Raw genomic sequence first — 18119 nt, forward strand, 5'->3', positions numbered from 1 at the left:
CACTGTGTAGTGTTGTAGTCGGCCTTGTCTCCTATCTGTATTAACGTAGTATGGTGTCTCTGTATCACCACGGTGTTCACTGTGCAGTGTTGTAGTAAGCTCTGCCTCTTGTACCACTGTTTGTATTCACGTAGTGTGGTGTGTCCGTACCACCACGGTGTTCACTGTGTAGTGTTGTAGTAGGCCGTGCATCTTGTACCACTGTCTGTATTCACGTAGTGTGGTGTCTCTGTACCTCCACGATGTTCACTGTGTAGTGTTGTAGTACGCAGTGCCTCTTCTACCACTGTCTGTATTCACGTAGTGTGGAGTCTCTGTACCTCCACGGTGTTCACTGTGCAGTGTTGTAGTAAGCTCTGCCTCTTGTACCACTGTTTGTATTCACGTAGTATGGTGTGTCCGTACCACCACGGTGTTCACTGTGTAGTGTTGTAGTAGGCCGTGTCTCCTGTCTGTATTCACGTAGTGTGGTGTCTCTGTACCACCACGGTGTTCACTGTGTAGTGTTGTAGTAGGCCGTGCATCTTGTACCACTGTCTGTATTCACGTAGTGTGGTGTCTCTGTACCTCCACGATGTTCACTGTGTAGTGTTGTAGTACGCAGTGCCTCTTCTACCACTGTCTGTATTCACGTAGTGTGGAGTCTCTGTACCTCCACGGTGTTCACTGTGCAGTGTTGTAGTACGCTTTGCCTCTTGTACCACTGTTTGTATTCACGTAGTGTGGTGTCTCTGTACCACCACGGTGTTCACTGTGTAGTTTTGTAGTAGGCTGTGTCTCTTGTTTGTATTCACGTAGTGTGGTGTCTCTGTACCGCCACGGTGTTCACTGTGTAGTGTTGTAGTAGGCCGTGCATCTTGTACCACTGTCTGTATTCGAGTAGTATGGAGTCTCTGTACCTTCACGGTGTTCACTGTGTAGTGTTATAGTATGCCGTGTCTCCTGTCTGTCTTCAAGTAGTGTGGTGTGTCCGTACCACCACGGTGTTCACTGTGTAGTGTTGTAGTAGGCTTGTGTCTCCTGTATCCCTGTCTGTATTTACGCAGTGTGGTGTCTCTGAACCTCCACGGTGTTCACTGTGTAGTGTTGCAGTAGGCTGTGTCTCCTGTATCGCTGTCTGTATTCACATAGTGTGGTGTCTCTGAACCTCCACGGTGTTCACTGTGTAGTGTTGTAGTAGTCCGTGTCTCCTGTATCCCTGTCTGTGTTCACGTAATGTGGTGTCTCTGCACCCTTCACTGTGTAGTGTTGTAGTACGCTCTGCCTCTTGTACCACTGTCTGTATTCACGTAGTGTGGTGTCTCCGTACCACAACGGTGTTCACTGTGTAGTGTTGTAGCAGTCCGTGTCTCCTGTATCCCTGTCTGTGTTCACGTAATGTGGTGTCTCTGCACCCTTCACTGTGTAGTGTTGTAGTACGCTCTGCCTCTTGTACCACTGTCTGTATTCACGTAGTGTGGTGTCTCTGTACCACCACGGTGTTCACTGTGTAGTGTTGTAGTAATTCGTGTCTCCTGTATCCCTGTCTGTGTTCACGTAATGTGGTGTCTCTGCACCCTTCACTGTGTAGTGTTGTAGTACGCTCTGCCTCTTGTACCACTGTCTGTATTCACGTAGGGTGGTGTCTCTGAACCACCACGGTGTTCACTGTGTAGTGTTGTAGTAGTCCGTGTCTCCTGTATCCCTGTCTGTATTCACGTAGTGTGGTGTCTCTGCACCCTCCACGGTGTTCACTGTGTAGTGTTGCAGTAGGCTGTGTCTCCTGTATCGCTGTCTGTATTCACATAGTGTGGTGTCTCTGAACTTCCACGGTGTTCACTGTGTAGTGTTGTAGTAGGCTGTGTCTCCTGTATCCCTGTCTGTATTCACGTAGTGTGGTGTCTCTCTACCACCACGGTGTCCACTGTGTAGTGTTGTAGTAGGCTGTGTCTCCTGTATCCCTGTCTGTATTCACGTAGTGTGGTGTCTCCATTACCACCACGGTGTTCAGTGTGTAGTGTTGTAGTAGTCCGTGTCTCCTGTATCCCTGTCTGTGTTCACGTAATGTGGTGTCTCTGCACCCTTCACTGTGTAGTGTTGTAGTACGCTCTGCCTCTTGTACCACTGTCTGTATTCACGTAGTGTGGTGTCAGTGTACCACCACGGTGTTCACTGTGTATTGTTGTAGTAGGCTTGTGTCTCCTGTATCCCTGTCTGTATTCACGCAGTGTGGTGTCTCTGAACCTCCACGGTGTTCACTGTGTAGTGTTGTAGTAGGCTGTGTCTCCTGTATCCCTGTCTGTGTTGACGTAATGTGGTGTCTCTGCACCCTCCACGGTGTTGACGTACTGCCTAGGAGCCATGGCGTATTGGTGATCGACGTCCTCGTACGCTGATGTAGAGGCGTATACGTTTGTAGCTTGGGCATCTGAAACAAATAACACTTCAAATGTTACTTCAAGTACGGAGTGTATTTTATGACAAATTTTCGTTTGCGTCACTCGTGTCCTAGCATGTTTAGTGTACAAAGCATTCTTGTCTTTTAGACTGTCTAAGTCATTCTCATTCTTGTTTTTTTGTGATAACATCATGCATGTAACACCTATAACAAGGCATGTTCCACCTTTGGTCTTGTTCTTGTTGTGCGTCCACAGGGCGACGACAACGACAGTGACGACGCTGCCGAACACAGCACCGCCAACAGTTCCAGCTGCTACGTAGACGCCACTGGGGGAGGTAACACACGCTGTAAATGGGAAACAACAGTCACTATCCTGGGTCAAAATTCGAATTTTGTTAGGGCTCAGGGCTCACGCTACCAGAACAGAGTCGAAATTACAATCAGTGAACGGTTTCCCAACACGTGGACACAAATATCTCCCCGAATCTGTTGTCGTGCTCTATTAATGAATACTACAGACATTAATAACAGTGTTAAACTGAGTGGATGTAACATTGCTCAAACACACTACACTCTAAACAATAAACATAAAAACAACATTGTAATCGTTTAAGTGTATATACTTTATTTTTATAATGTATGCAATTTCATACAATGTGAAAACGTATCACTCCAGTTGTTTCAAGTCATTGCATATGTTTAACTGGTCGACTACACAACATGAAACAGTATATGTAACTCTGGTCAAGTTATACAACATTCTCGGTGTTTTCAATGATACTTAGTTCTGTGACAATCTTGTAGGTTGAGCTCCTGATTTCAGGAAGAGATATTGATAACTTTTAACAATTGATTCACTTTTCTAGTACTTTGTTTGTTATTATTATATGCCACATTTCTTTGGCGCCCTATATGACCTACTTCCAGATCACTCTAAGGCGCTTCACAAGTTGTTTTCCCCTCGATTATTGGATGTCAGTCTCAAACGTCACATTGCATTGTCAATGTCAACTCCCTGGGGCATCATACAACTCCTGCAGCCACTAGGCGCACCGAGTCAATGTGACTTTCGCTTCCCTACAAGGTACCCATTCACAGCTGGGTGGACTGGGACACATAGTCACAGTACTCTGTCCTAGTTTACTGCACGTTGCTGCACTCGCAACTAAGTGTTTGCGCGTGTTCATGTGGCCACCATCTGGTCATTTATCAACGGATTGGGTTGTTTAAGTGCTGTACACAGGGGTTGTGACAACACTGAGAGAGTCTGCACACAGGGTTGTGTACTGTACACTAGGGGTTGTGACAACACTGAGAGAGTCTGCACACAAAGTTGACTCCAAGGTTTTTACACCCGGTCACAGGTGGGCTCGATCCCGGCACCTCAAGCTCGTTGGATCACTAGCCCGGCGCCTTAGACAGCTTCCCCACCACGCCCCACGAAATATGTTTTTGTTTTACTTGTCCAGCAGATCTGGGTTATATCTGAAGGTAAAGCCAGCGTCCGTCACGAGCCTACCTGGACATTGCTGTGTCGTTGTCACAGGGGAAATACTGATGGACATACTAGTGTCACCTGGGGAACCTGTTGGGATATCATATGCTTGAAAACGGTAAAAGAATCTATACCAAAACATCACCAAAGTTGCGAAAATTCAGAAGTTGGTCATGCATAAAGTTTTGTCATCTCTGGTTGCTACACTTGGTTACAGAGAAAGTCATAATGTAACTGTAACTGTAATTGTGTTGAACAGAGAATACTGTACTCGTGGGATACCATGGAAGGTAAACGGGTTCCGGTAACACGGTATCTATAGTGGGGTGTGTATTATTTTTGTCACCCAATTCAAATGACACATGTAATACATGTATATATGACAATGTCTGTTTGTTTTAATGAAATACGTCGTCATATGAGCGAAATAGTCTCAAGCACGACGTAAAACCCAATTTCACCTCACCTCACCTCTAATGAAATACATGTACTGCTGAAAATCCGGTTGCGTATGAATATTGACATGTACTTTTCAACGTTTGCTAAGAATAAGGTTTTGATTATATCAAGCAATAATCCAGCAGATAAAGATTAAAATATCCCGGTACACGATGATAGGTAACCCCTACTGGACCTCAGTTTCAAGATGAACGAGCTGCAGATTGCCTTCTCCCGACATCCTGTCTCCCAACAACTGTTCAGGTTTGTTACTTTGTTATGTAACGTCGAAATCAGAAGTATTCCAGCTATATGGCGGCAGTCTGTAAATAATCCAGTCTGGACCAGATAATCCAGTGATCAACAGCATGAGCATCGATATACGCAACTGGGATACGATGACATGTGTCAACAAAGTCAGCAAGCCTGACCACCCGATCCCGTGGTGGAGTCTACTAATGCCTACAGTGAATAATGCCTACAGTGTTAAATAAACAACTTTACGCACCACTGCTGCTGATTGCACCTGCCTTCAACCTTTCAATAAAGTGGCATGGTCCTATTTCAAAGTGCACTAATGCCTACAGTATATAGAAAACAGTAACTTTCTATGTTGAGAGACATTTTATTTGGTCATTCATATACATATGTACAGTCATATACATATCTTTCACATTGTTGTCATATTTTTCTTAATTTTCTTAAACTTTATTCATATCTTTCACATAGTAGTTTGTTTTGAGATAAATAAATTTACATAAATAAACATAATCATTTATTTGGATTAAAATGTAATTAAAACTTAATTTGATTCATGTTTATATATACTACCACATTCATTAATAAAGTCATTGTGGTAACCAAAAGTAATTTACATGTATACACACAGTTTCACACATTCATCAACATAGTCATTTGGTTTTCAAGCTAGCTTGATCAAATATCTTGCAGCAGTCAGGAATTCCAGGGGTGTCTTGATACCAGATGTCAGCTGGGCCTTCAGACGAGTGAGTCTCTGGTCAATTTCTGTGTACGTCCTCTTGCGGGGTGGGGGACGGGCGCCATGAGCCATCTGCACCAGCTTATTTCTCTCCGCTTTCTCCAGCTTCTGCAGAACCTTCACAAGAGCGAAAATGTTCGGGTGGGCTCTCTGGACGGTCTTGTTGAGATGCGAATGCCAACCCTCGAGATGATTGTTCGTCCTTGGGCCGCTGGTGTCGTGGTGATTCCATAGTCCGGCTCGGAACCGTGCATGGTCGTCTACCCAGGTGCTGGTGATGTAGTCCTGGAACTCATCCTTCTGTCCAATGGCAGGGGCGTCGTCCATGACCTCTATCCAGGCATTTTGTACCATGGCCACTGGGAGGAGGTGGAGTGCTGCTGCTCGTCGGACCCATCTGTGGACCTCAGGATCCTGCTGGTAGGCTTCGCTGAAGCCGAGGTTCTGTACTTCTCCTCCAGAGAGCCTGGCTGTAGTGGAAATAGCATCCACGGACGTCGCAGTTGGGGAAGACGGTCTCAACAGCGTTGATGGCAGCGATTTCGAAATCCGTCTGGATGACATCAGGCTGAAGGGCGATCCGTTGTCTGCTGGATCTTGTCGTTCAGGAGACGTAGCAGGCGTTCATAGGTGCGGCGTTGACGATTCGGCAGTAGACAGAAGACCAACTGGGTCATCTTCCTCCGACTAGGCCATGGATGACGTACAGCTGATCCCAGAGAGGAGGACAGGAGTAGAAGGTGCCGTCCATGTAGAGGGTGTCCACTTCTTGCAGGAGGGTCAGGCGGTCACTTGTGGCGAAGCAGAGAATCTTGTCATCATCGCCGTCATCAATGCAGAGGAAGGGCAGTCCATCTGTAGTCTCCTTGAAGAAGTCGGGTAGATTCACCTCGCTGAGCGTCTGGGGAAGTGGCGGCATCATCTTACGTCTCTGCTTGTAGAGTCCACTCTTCATGGAATGGAACGACTTGACTGTTGCTGCTTCACCTCGGTCAAGTCGGGAAATCTCCTCATCGTAGATCACCTGAACTGGCGTCGTCTCAGTCTGTACCCGCTGCCTCAGAGAACTGGCAATCTTCAGGGCTACCTGGTCTTCTTGTGGGTGGTTGTGTGGGGTCTGATTCCGAACAAACTGTCCGACTGTCGTACACTTGCCAAAGCAGCCACCTTGAACACACTTCCAGTGTACACGTCTGTCGCCTGTTGTTGAGTCTGTGGCGGTATCCTCCAAGAGTACCTGCTGTCCTCCTTTCTGTGATGTGAAGTATTCGACTTTCTTGGGATTTGCCATGATTTGCAATGAAGATTTGTATCACAAGCATTTTAAAGCAATACATTTCCTTCTCCTTTAATAATCTCTCAATTAATTACTCTATTCTTCAATTTTAAAGCAATACATTTCCTTCTCCCTTTAATAATCTCTCTATTAATTACTTTACTCTTCAATTTCCTTCTCGTGTGAGAACTAAATGCGTATGGAATTATCAAAACATAAGCTAGCTAACGATTTAATACTCTTGATCTTACTCTTTACTCTCCTTGCTGGCCTCCCCTAATCCCTTTGTAGGCAATAGTGCACACTAAGTGGAACAATCTACTTGTGTGCAAGTAAGCGTATCGCTGTCACTGCAAACGTTGTAGCTATTATTCCCTGTAGGCATTATTCACTGTAGGCATTAGTAGACCTAACCGATCCCGTTGGTCGTCTCTTACGGAATGCATGGGTTGCTGGAGATTAATTCTAACCTTGGTCTTCACGTGTTCCAACAGCACTACAGGAGCCCAGCAATGAAGAGCGAGACAATCATCCATTGGCAATCGGAGATGATGGCGCCTGGATGTAATCTTGTGTGTTTTAAATATGGGTATATTTCTGTGATTTGCTGACGTTTCAATTTCGGTCAGATACATTAATTTTGACATGTCCTCTGAGTGATTATTGCTCACATGCTGTTAGTCATTGTCATGTCAGACCACAGACTTCACGCCATGTTGACTGTGGTTATCTCAACACATACACTCGATTAGATTATTTCCTTAAAAGGTCATCAATAAGATAGAGAAGCATACGCTCAAACATGGACGATGTGAACATGTCTGTGTACACACATTAATCAAGGGTTCTTTGTTCTGTTACGCCCATTAATGATGTTATGAGCACTTCGGTCAGTTTACCCTAATAGAGTTACCTCCCCCGGTGGGACTCTTCCGGAGGAGATATACTTGTGATCCCCCACAGCATGATGTCGTCTGCTTTCAGCAGTTCATATTTAGGAACCAATTAATCAAGGTTAGACAATTACACAGTCCATGAATTAATGCATTCTTGTTCATATTTGAATGTCTAAATAAGCTTAAACATTTGTACAGTTTTATTTCAATGACCTTTTGAATGATCATTACTGATTTATCTAGCCATTATTGTAGAACTAATTCGATCTTTTTATGTCCATTTCAGTCTTTTATACAAGACTGAATAACTGGTCACAGTACATTCTTGCTAGTAGGTGTGCTGTTATGACAGTAGCAAGGATCAACTTCAATATTTACCTTTAACTTCAACTAAAGATAGTTTAAGTGCATGGAACAGCTGCAATCACTCAACACAACGCCAAATAGGGCGGGTCTCCTAATCTCAGGTCCACATTCTGACACCGCCCACAGCCTCGTGGTGCATTGCTCGGTTTCCCAGACGCATCAGCAAGTTTATACCTTGGGAAATGATGTCAATGTGACGGCAAGGGAAGAAATATTATCTGTATAACACTGCACTGAAATAGAGGATAATGTCAGTTACGACTTAAAGCCGAGAGCATCGTCACCGTCAGTAAGAAGAAATAACTATCATCTAACACTATTGTTTTACAACAGAGATCAACAATATTACTCCTCACATCTAAGGTGTCTTTGGCGCCAAGTCTGAAGCCAGGTACGCGTTTTATAAGTACAGCCGTTTTATAAGTACCGCCGTTTTCACTGGTATTCGACAATACCATGTCAGGGACACCAGAAATGAGCTTCAGACAACGTACCTAAACATAGAATGTGAACTGGGCGTGGGAGGGAACGCTTTAACCACTCGGCCACCTCACCGCCTGACCAAACTACCAAAGCCATGACACCAGATGAAAGGTGTGGATTCCAGGGTCTAAGACATCAGTTCGGACATGTGTACCCAAGTAGCGTCTGCCACATCTGACCTACTAGTGTCATGTTGGGATGAACGTCGTTGTTTTCTGATGCTACACTCATGTCCCAGAAGTCCAGGTAATACACATAGTGTGGTGTCTCTGAACCTCCACGGTGTTCACTGTGTAGTGTTGTAGATAGATAGATAGATATTCTTTATTTCCTCCATAGTTTGCAGATTACAAAGTGTATGTATATTATACAGTCATATTAATGGTACATGATACAACAGAAATGCTCATGAAATAATTTATACAGGGTGGTAAGGTGAAATACAACAGTTATAAATATTTTTCCATTTACATACAGAATTTGAGACACATATTATAACATTTGCCCACACATCATAGTTTAGCTGGTCCTTTACATCTTTTGGTATTCCGCCAAGTAGAAATTTCAGAAATTCATCATCATCATCGTAGGTCCATAATTTTACAAAGATATTAACATCAAGTAAGTCACAAATTTGTTCAAATAAGACATTTCTTTCAGCAATATTAACCTTACAAGACAAAAAAACGTGCTTTAAAATATCGTGCGCCACAGTGCCACATTCACATTCCTTTGACTGAATGGGAACAGAACCCAGTTTAATAAGAAAACCAATACGTTTATAGTACCTTGGTCTCTCAAGCGCCAGTTGCCATAGTCGATTTACACCGTCCGATCTTATTGACTGATACCATATCAATGACAGCCTTGACTGCATGGCATACTCTGCTGCTTTTCTATCACATTGTAAGACCTTTTCCCGTACCATTCTTGACCATTTCCTTCCACATAAACATTTAGAACATACTACATATTGTTTAATTTCTTCCTGGATACCTATTTAGCAAATAATTCCAACATATGAAATATAGGAGATTTCATATCTCGTTTATGCTTTCTGCCAATCATAATTTCATTGTCATATTGCAAGATTCTATGTAAAAACAGCTGTTTAAAAGAAAACTTAATACTGCTGTTACATAATCTGCCAAGTAGCAACAGAGAACGTTGATCTATATAAGCTTGTAATGATAAAATACCAAGGTTATCCACAACAACTTCATTAGGTATATACCTATCAAAACCCTGCATCCTATTACAGAAATAACGCTGTGTGGTTTCCAACATATCATATTCTTCATTAGATAGCTTCCCCCCATACACTGCATCCATATAGGCAGCATGGCAATGTAACTCTGTCCCATATACGAATTGCAGCAATAGGATTTAATCCTCCAAAATGCAACCCTGAGTCATGGTTAATATTAATCATTTTTCTCAGTTTCTCACAAACATTACCTGTTCTATTAACAGATGATTTGGAGGTAGTAAAATACACTCCGGCATAAATAATGAATTGTTTTACAGGTACATGGATATTACAAAATAAAAGGTCATTGGGCGATACATTTTTGTTGTTACCAAACATCAATACAGCACTCTTACTTACATTATATTTCAGCTTCCATTTGTTTGCATAACATTGAGTTACGCCTAACAAACATTGTAATCCCTTGGGGTTGGAGCTGGTAAGGGTTGTGTCATCAGCTATCAATAAGCCGGGACATTTTCCCCATGGGAGGCATAATCCACAACTTGTTCTACTGAGATCATATAATAAATCATTTATGTACAGTGTAAAAAAGCCACGTTGATATAACACGGACTTGCCCGACACCTTGTTTAACATGAAATTGGTTCGATTTGAACCCTGCAAAACCAACATAAGAGTGCATAGACATATAAGATAAACGAAGGCGTCTCCACATTTTACCAGATATACCAAGTCTGTCTAATTTATAAAATAGACCATCAAGCCACACACGATCAAACGCTTTCTCATTGTCGAGAAAAGCACAGTATACTGGTGAGTTCTTTTCATTGTAATATGCAATGGTTTCAGTAATTGTAAGCGCTGCCATCTCAGCTCCTGCGTGTTTTCTGAAGCCAAACTGGAAAGGGTGGGGGAAGGAAGTTTTATTATCTGTCCATTTCTCAATTCTATCTAGGAGCAGACGTTCCAGGAGCTTACTCAGGGTAGATGTTAACGTTATGCCACGATAATTAGATGGATCAGTTTTACTTTTGCCTTTACCTTTGTGTATTGGGAGAATTTCGCCAAGATTATACATAAGTGGCACGTACTCATATCGGATGATGGCATTAAACAAGGCGACAATATGAGTGATTAATGATCTCCCTGCGTATTTGATATGTTCATTGCTCAGACAATCTGGGCCCGGGGCTTTGTTGTTTTTTAACCCTTTCACTGCATTTAGTACCTCTCTAAATGTAATAGCACATGATAAGGGGGAGGTAGTATCATCTGCTTCAGATTGTTTGGCTTCAGTTTCAGAAACATACTTTTCGCATTCATCTGAAAAAAGCACTATCAAAGGCACTGTCTAAGTGGGGAATCGAAAGATGCTTGAAATATTCACCAAAAATAGTGCATATGCTTTCAGCATCTGAGCCTGTATTACCATCATATACTAGTTTGTTAATAGTACCAGAATTTCGTTTATACCGTTTACTGGCCTTAAAATATTCATGAATATCAACTTCAGCAGCTTCACAAACTTCATTAAATCTATTTTCTAAAAGGGATTGTTTAGATTTTCGATGCTGCCTTCGAAAGATACGTTTTGCCTTTTTGTAGGATGCATAGGAACTATCATTTTGATTATGTGATTTCCCATTCTCTATCCAGAAACGTCTTTTGCAGCGCATATCATAATGAAGATCTTGTAAATCATCCTTTTTCCAGTAAGGTTTAAGATGTGGGTGGAATTTGGAAGAAGGGATATACATGATTGCAGATGCAGTAAGTGCGTTTGTAATTGATTGATTATATGACTCAATGAAGTCGGCATTGGATGAAAAGTGGAAAGGGTTACATATATCGTTACAGAAATAACTTTCTGTTTCATAACGATATAACATATGATCTGTTTCAGAGGCTTTCCTCCAACTTAATTTAGATCCACCGTAGGTAACATTTCTAAATCAAAACCTACTAGAATAGGTTTATGATCAGATACATTGTATGGAATAGTACAGTCAAAAGTCAACTACGTTATGTAAATTGTCAATATGTACAAATACATTATCCAACATTGTTTTAACCTCATTACATTTTGTTGAGAATGAATACTTAGCCTCATCGCCCAAGGGTACAACCGAGAATAAAGATCGTTCATCCAGCACTCTCTGTAACAGACGAGATCTGGTTTTATTGTTAACACAATGACGAATGTTTGCATTGAAATCACCAACAAGTATGGCCGTCCCCTGCTGTGAATATATATCAAATAGGTCCATCGTGTACTGTAACTGTTCTCGGTAGGCCGTGCATCTTGTACCACTGTCTGTATTCACGTAGTGTGGTGTCTCTGTACCACCACGGTGTTCACTGTGTAGTGTTGTAGTCGGCCGTGCATCTTGTACCACTGTCTGTATTCACGTAGTGTGGTGTCTCTGTACCTCCACGGTGTTCACTGTGTAGTGTTGTAGTAGGCCGTGTCTCCTGTCTGTATTCACGTAGTGTGGTGTCTCTGTACCTCCACGGTGTTCACTGTGTAGTGTTGTAGTACGCACTGTCTCTTGTACCACTGTCTGTATTCACATAGTGTGGTGTCTCTGTACCACCACGGTGTTCACTGTGTAGTGTTGTAGTAGGCCGTGTCTCCTGTCTGTATTCACGTAGTGTGGTGTCTCTGTACCACCACGGTGTTCACTGTGTAGTGTTGTAGTAGGCTGTGTCTCTTGTACCACTGTCTGTATTCACGTAGTGTGGTGTCTCTGTACCACCACGGTGTTCAGTGTGTAGTGTTGTAGTAGGCCGCATCTGTCTCCTGTCTGTATTCACGTAGTGTGGTGTCTCTGTACCACCACGGTGTTCCCTGTGTAGTGTTGTAGTACGCACTGTCTCTTGTACCACTGTCTGTATTCACGTAGTGTGGTGTCTCTGTACCACCACGGTGTTCAGTGTGTAGTGTTGTAGTAGGCCCTGTCTCCTGTCTGTATTCACGTAGTGTGGTGTCTCTGTACCACCACGGTGTTCACTGTGTAGTATTGTAGTAGGTGGTGCCTCTTGTACCACTGTCTGTATTCACCTAGTGTGGTGTCTCTGTACCACCACGGTGTTCACTGTGTAGTGTTGTAGTAGGCCGTGTCTCCTGTCTGTATTCACGTAGTGTGGTGTCTCTGTACCACCACGGTGTTCACTGTGTAGTGTTGTAGTAGGCTTTGCCTCTTGTACCACTGTCTGTATTCACCTAGTGTGGTGTCTCTGTACCACCACGGTGTTCACTGTGTAGTGTTGTAGTAGGCCGTGTCTCCTGTCTGTATTCACGTAGTGTGGTGTCTCTGTACCATCCACGGTGTTCACTGTGTAGTGTTGTAGTCGGCCGTGTCTCCTGTCTGTATTCACGTAGTGTGGTGTCTCTGTACCTCCACGGTGTTCACTGTGTAGTGTCGTAGTACGCTCTGCCTCTTGTACCAATGTCTGTATTCACGTAGTGTGGTGTCTCTGTACCACCACGGTGTTCACTTTGTAATGTTGTAGTAGGCTGTGTCTCCTGTCTGTATTCACGTAGTGTGGTGTCACTGTACCACCACGGTGTTCACTGTGTAGTGTTCTAGTAGGCTGTGTCTCCTGTATGTATTCACGTAGTGTGGTGTATCTGTACCACCACGGTGTTCACTGTGTAGTGTTGTAGTAGGCTGTGTCTCCTGAATCCCTGTCTGTATTCACGTAGTGTGGTGTATCTGAACCTCCACGGTGTTCACTGAGTTGTGTTGTAGTAGGCTGTGTCTCCTGTATCGCTGTCTGTATTCACGTAGTGTGGTGTCTCTGAACCTCCACGGTGTTCACTGTGTAGTGTTGTAGTACGCTCTGCCTCTTGTACCACTGTCTGTATTCACGTAACGTGGTGTCTCTGTAACATCACGGTGTTCACTGTGTAGTGTTGTAGTAGGCTGTGTCTCCTGTCTGTATTCACGTAGTGTGGTGTCTCTCTACCACCACGGTGTTCACTGTGTAGTATTGTAGTAGGCGGTGCCTCTTGTACCACTGTCTGTATTCACGTAGTGTGGTGTGTGTCTCTGTACCACCACGGTGTTCACTGTGTAGTGTTGTAGTAGGCTCGTGTCTCCTGTCTGTATTCACGTAGTGTGGTGTCTCTGTACCACCACGGTGTTCACTGTGTAGTGTTGTAGTAGGCCGTGCCTCTTGTACCACTGTCTGTATTCACGTAGTGTGGTGTCTCTGTACCACCACGGTGTTCACTGTGTAGTGTTGTAGTAGGCCGTGTCTCCTGTCTGTATTCACGTAGTGTGGTGTCTCTGTACCGCCACGGTGTTCACTGTGTAGTGTTGTAGTAGGCCGTGTCTCTTGTACCACTGTCTGTATTCACATAGTGTGGTGTCTCTGTACCGCCACGGTGTTCACTGTGTAGTGTTGTAGTAGGCCGTGTCTCTTGTACCACTGTCTGTATTCACGTAGTGTGGTGTCTCTGTACCACCACGGTGTTCACTGTGTAGTGTTGTAGTAGGCCGTGTCTCCTGTCTGTATTCACGTAGTATGGTGTCTCTGTACCTCCACGGTGTTCACTGTGTAGTGTTGTAGTAGGCCGTGTCTCCTGTCTGTATTCACGTAGTGTGGTTTATCTGTACCACCACGGTGTTCACTGTGTAGTGTTGTAGTAGGCCGTGCATCTTGTACCAATGTCTGTATTCACGTAGTGTGGTGTCTCTGTACCTCCACGGTGTTCACTGTGTAGTGTTGTAGTAGGCTGTGTCTCCTGTATGTATTCACGTAGTGTGGTGTCTCTGTACCACCACGGTGTTCACTGTGTAGTGTTGTAGTAGGCTGTGTCTCCTGTATGTATTCACGTAGTGTGGTGTATCTGTACCAACACGGTGTTCACTGTGTAGTGTTGTAGTAGGCTGTGTCTCCTGTATCCCTGTCTGTATTCACGTAGTGTGGTGTCTCTGAACCTCCACGGTGTTCACTGTGTAGTGTTGTAGTAGGCTGTGTCTCCTGTATCGCTGTCTGTATTCACGTAGTGTGGTGTCTCTGAACCTCCACGGTGTTCACTGTGTAGTGTTGTAGTACGCTCTGCCTCTTGTACCACTGTCTGTATTCACGTAATGTGGTGTCTCTGTACCACCACGGTGTTCACTGTGTAGTGTTGTAGTAGGCTGTGTCTCCTGTATCGCTGTCTGTATTCACGTAGTGTGGTGTCACTGTACCACCACGGTGTTCACTGTGTAATGTTGTAGTAGGCTGTGTCTCCTGTATCGCTGTCTGTATTCACGTAGTGTGGTGTCTCTGAACCACCACCGTGTTCACTGTGTAGTGTTGTAGTACGCTCTGCCTCTTGTACCACTGTCTGTATTCACGTAGTGTGGTGTCACTGTACCATAGGCCACGGTGTTCACTGTGTAGTGTTGTAGTAGGCCTCCTGTATTGCTGTCTGTATTCACGTAGTGTGGTGTCTCTGTACCACCACGGTGTTCACTGTGTAGTGTTGTAGTACGCTCTGCCTCTTGTACCACTGTCTGTATTCACGTAATGTGGTGTCTCTGTACCATCACGGTGTTCACTGTGTAGTGTTGTAGTAGGCTGTGTCTCCTGTATCGCTGTCTGTATTCACGTAGTGTGGTGTCTCTGTACCACCACGGTGTTCACTGTGTAGTGTTGTAGTACGCTCTGCCTCTTGTACCACTGTCTGTATTCACGTAGTGTGGTGTCTCTGTACCATCACGGTGTTCACTGTGTAGTGTTGTAGTAGGCTGTGTCTCCTGTATCGCTGTCTGTATTCACGTAGTGTGGTGTCACTGTACCACCACGGTGTTCACTGTGTAGTGTTGTAGTAGGCTGTGTCTCGTGTATCGCTGTCTGTATTCACGTAGTGTGGTGTCACTGTACCACCACGGTGTTCACTGTGTAGTGTTGTAGTACGCTCTGCCTCTTATACCACTGTCTGTATTCACGTAGTGTGGTGTCACTGTACCACCACGGTGTTCACTGTGTAGTGTTGTAGTAGACTGTGTCTCCTGTATCGCTGTCTGTGTTGACGTAATGTGGTGTCTCTGCACCCTCCACGGTGTTGACGTACTGCCTCGGAGCCATGGCGTATTGGTGATCGACGTCCTCGTACGCTGATGTAGAGGCGTACACGTTTGTAGCTTGGGCATCTGAAACAAATAACACTTTAAATGTTACTTCAAGTACGGTGTGTATTTTATGACAAATTTTCGTTTGCGTCACTCGTGTCCTAGCTTGTTTAGTGTACAAAGCATTCTTGTGTTTTTGACTGTCTAAGTCATTCTCATTCTTGTGTTTTGTGATAACATCATGCATGTAACACCTACACACCTTTGGTCTTGTTCTTGTTGTGCTTCCACGACAACGACAGTGACGACGCTGCCGAACACAGCACCGCCAACAGTTCCAGCTGCTACGTAGACGCCACTGGGGGAGGTAACACACGCTGTAAATGGGAAACAACAGTCACTATCCTGGGTCAAAATTCGAATTTTGTTAGGTCTCGGGGCTCACGCTACCAGAACAGAGTCGGAATTACAATCAGTGAACGGTTTCTCAACACGTGGACACAAATATCTCCCCGAATCTGTTCTGGTCTTCTATGAATGAGTACTACAGACATTAATGACCATAACAGTGTTAAACTGAGTAGATGTAACATTGCTCAAACATACTACACAATCTAAACAATAAACATAAAACAACATGGTACTCGTTTAAGTGTATATACTATCTTTTTATAATGTATGCAATTTCAAACAATGTGAAAACGTATCACTCCAGTTGTTTTAAGTCATTGCATATGTTTAACTGGTCAACTACACAACATGGAACAGTATCTGTAACTCTGGTCAAGTTATACAACATTCTCGGTGTCTTCAATGATGGTTAGTTCTGTGACAGTCTTGTAGGTTGAGCTCCTGATTTCAGGAAGAGATATTGATAACTTTTAACAATTGATTCACTTTTCTAGTACTTTTTTGGTTATGATTATATGCCACATTTCTTTAGCGCCCTATATGACCTACTTCCAGATCACTCTAAGGCGCATCACAAGTTGTTTTCCCCTCGATTATCGGATGTCAGTTTCAAACGTCACGATGCATTATCAATGTCAACTCCCTGGGGCATCATACAACTCTTGCAGCCACTAGGCACACCGAGTTAATGTGACTTTCGCATCCTTACGAGGTACCCATTCACAGCTGGGTGGACTGGGACACATAGTCACAGTACTTTGTCCAAGTTTACTGCACATTGCTGCACTCGCAACTAGTTTCACTCCGAGGTTTTCACTCCCGGTCACAGGTGGGCTCGATCCCGGCACCTCAAGCTCGTTGGATCACTAGCCTGGCGCCTTAGACAGCTCGCCCACCACGCCCCACGAAATATGTTCTTGTTTTACTTGTACAGCAGATCTGGGTTTTATCTGAAGGTAAAGCCAGCGTCCGTCACGAGCCTACCTGGACATTGCTGTGTCGTTGTCACAGGGGGGGGGAGTACTGATGGACATACTAGTGTCCCCTGGGGGAACTGTTGACGGAGACGATGATGATGTTGTGGTTGAGTGAGTGAGTGGTTTACGTCATTAAAGGCACAATGTCACACAATAGTTTGGCCTATATTATATATACTACAAACAAAAACTATGGGAACACCCTACAATTTCATAGTCATATATAAACTTAAACGGACATACTAGTGTCACCTGGGGGAAGTGTTGACGCAAACGATGATGATGTTGTGGTTGTTGTAGAAACTGTAGAAACTGATGCAGAGTGTGTTGACTGGGGAACAGTCACATCTGAAACAAATGGGGACAAGTTAATAAGTACCAAAAGGTTAACACTCTTCGTCTTAGTCACATTCTCTTAGTGAGCGAGTGAGTGAGTGGTTTACGTTATTAAAGGCACAATGTCACACAATAGTTTGGCCTAAAGTGCGTGCGTGCGTGCGTGCGTGTGTGTGTGTGTGAGCATCCTAGGGCTGATAGTTAGTATTATTGAGAGAAAAGCAGTATTTCCTTTTAGAGAAGTGTGGTGTGATATAGTGCCTTATCACGGACAATAATAAGTTTCTGCCCTTTTGGCATCCCACAGAAATTTCTATAATACGTACAAAGACCTTGTGTGCATATTTTGCATTTGTGTACACTTTAGAATGTATTATTAGGGTAGAAACATGGCTCGTTTTCTGCTTGCTTTCGTGACTCTGACAGAAAATACACAAGGTCAAGTCCACTGTTGAAGTACCCCTGCGTAAAGAGCAGTATCCTTCATCTGAAACACCAGTCTGTTCATTTCCTTGTGAAGCATTCGACTGTTCCTTCGCCAGCCTTACATTTATTTTTCCCTAATGTGTGTATGCCAGCTACGTATATACCGCGTATATGGCTACGTATATACCGCTGGCTACGTATATATACCGCCACTACGATGACGTCTCCTGGTACACACACACTGCACTTTTGAATAAAAAGTACAAGCAGTGCATCAACTAACAATATCCTCTGGCACAAAGATTCCTAAAACCAAATATGTGATAGCAAAGTCTTTTAGTACAGCCTCGATCC

The 18119-nt window shown here is 43.9% G+C and overlaps 2 protein-coding genes across 3 annotated transcripts in view; both read right to left on the reverse strand.

Annotated features, from left to right (window-relative positions):
* LOC124287222 overlaps positions 1-18119 on the reverse strand; it is a 53487-nt gene that overhangs the window by 10426 nt on the left and 24942 nt on the right. The gene's annotated exons all lie outside the window — the stretch shown is intronic.
* LOC124287261 lies at positions 2196-17104 on the reverse strand. The gene is made up of 4 exons (XM_046723764.1): positions 17072-17104; positions 3900-3956; positions 2603-2725; positions 2196-2407 (listed from the first exon to the last, which is right to left on the reverse strand). Exons 2-4 carry the CDS (start codon positions 3943-3945, stop codon positions 2235-2237), a joined length of 342 nt encoding a protein of 113 aa, XP_046579720.1. The 5' UTR covers positions 3946-3956; positions 17072-17104; the 3' UTR covers positions 2196-2234.

This window comes from Haliotis rubra, unplaced genomic scaffold, assembly GCF_003918875.1.
Source record: "Haliotis rubra isolate DU_JTF1 unplaced genomic scaffold, ASM391887v1 Scf1106, whole genome shotgun sequence".
Classification (NCBI taxonomy): Eukaryota; Metazoa; Mollusca; class Gastropoda; order Lepetellida; family Haliotidae; genus Haliotis; species Haliotis rubra.

Coding starts and splice junctions, on each gene's coding strand:
- LOC124287261 (XM_046723764.1), bottom strand. CDS start 3,945: ATGTCCATCAGTATTTCCCCTGTGACAACGACACAGCAATGTCCAG. Junction 2,726..3,899: donor AACGACACAGCAATGTCCAG/GTAGGCTCGTGA, acceptor TCCCATTTACAG/CGTGTGTTACCTCCCCCAGT. Junction 2,408..2,602: donor CAACAAGAACAAGACCAAAG/GTGGAACATGCC, acceptor TATTTGTTTCAG/ATGCCCAAGCTACAAACGTA.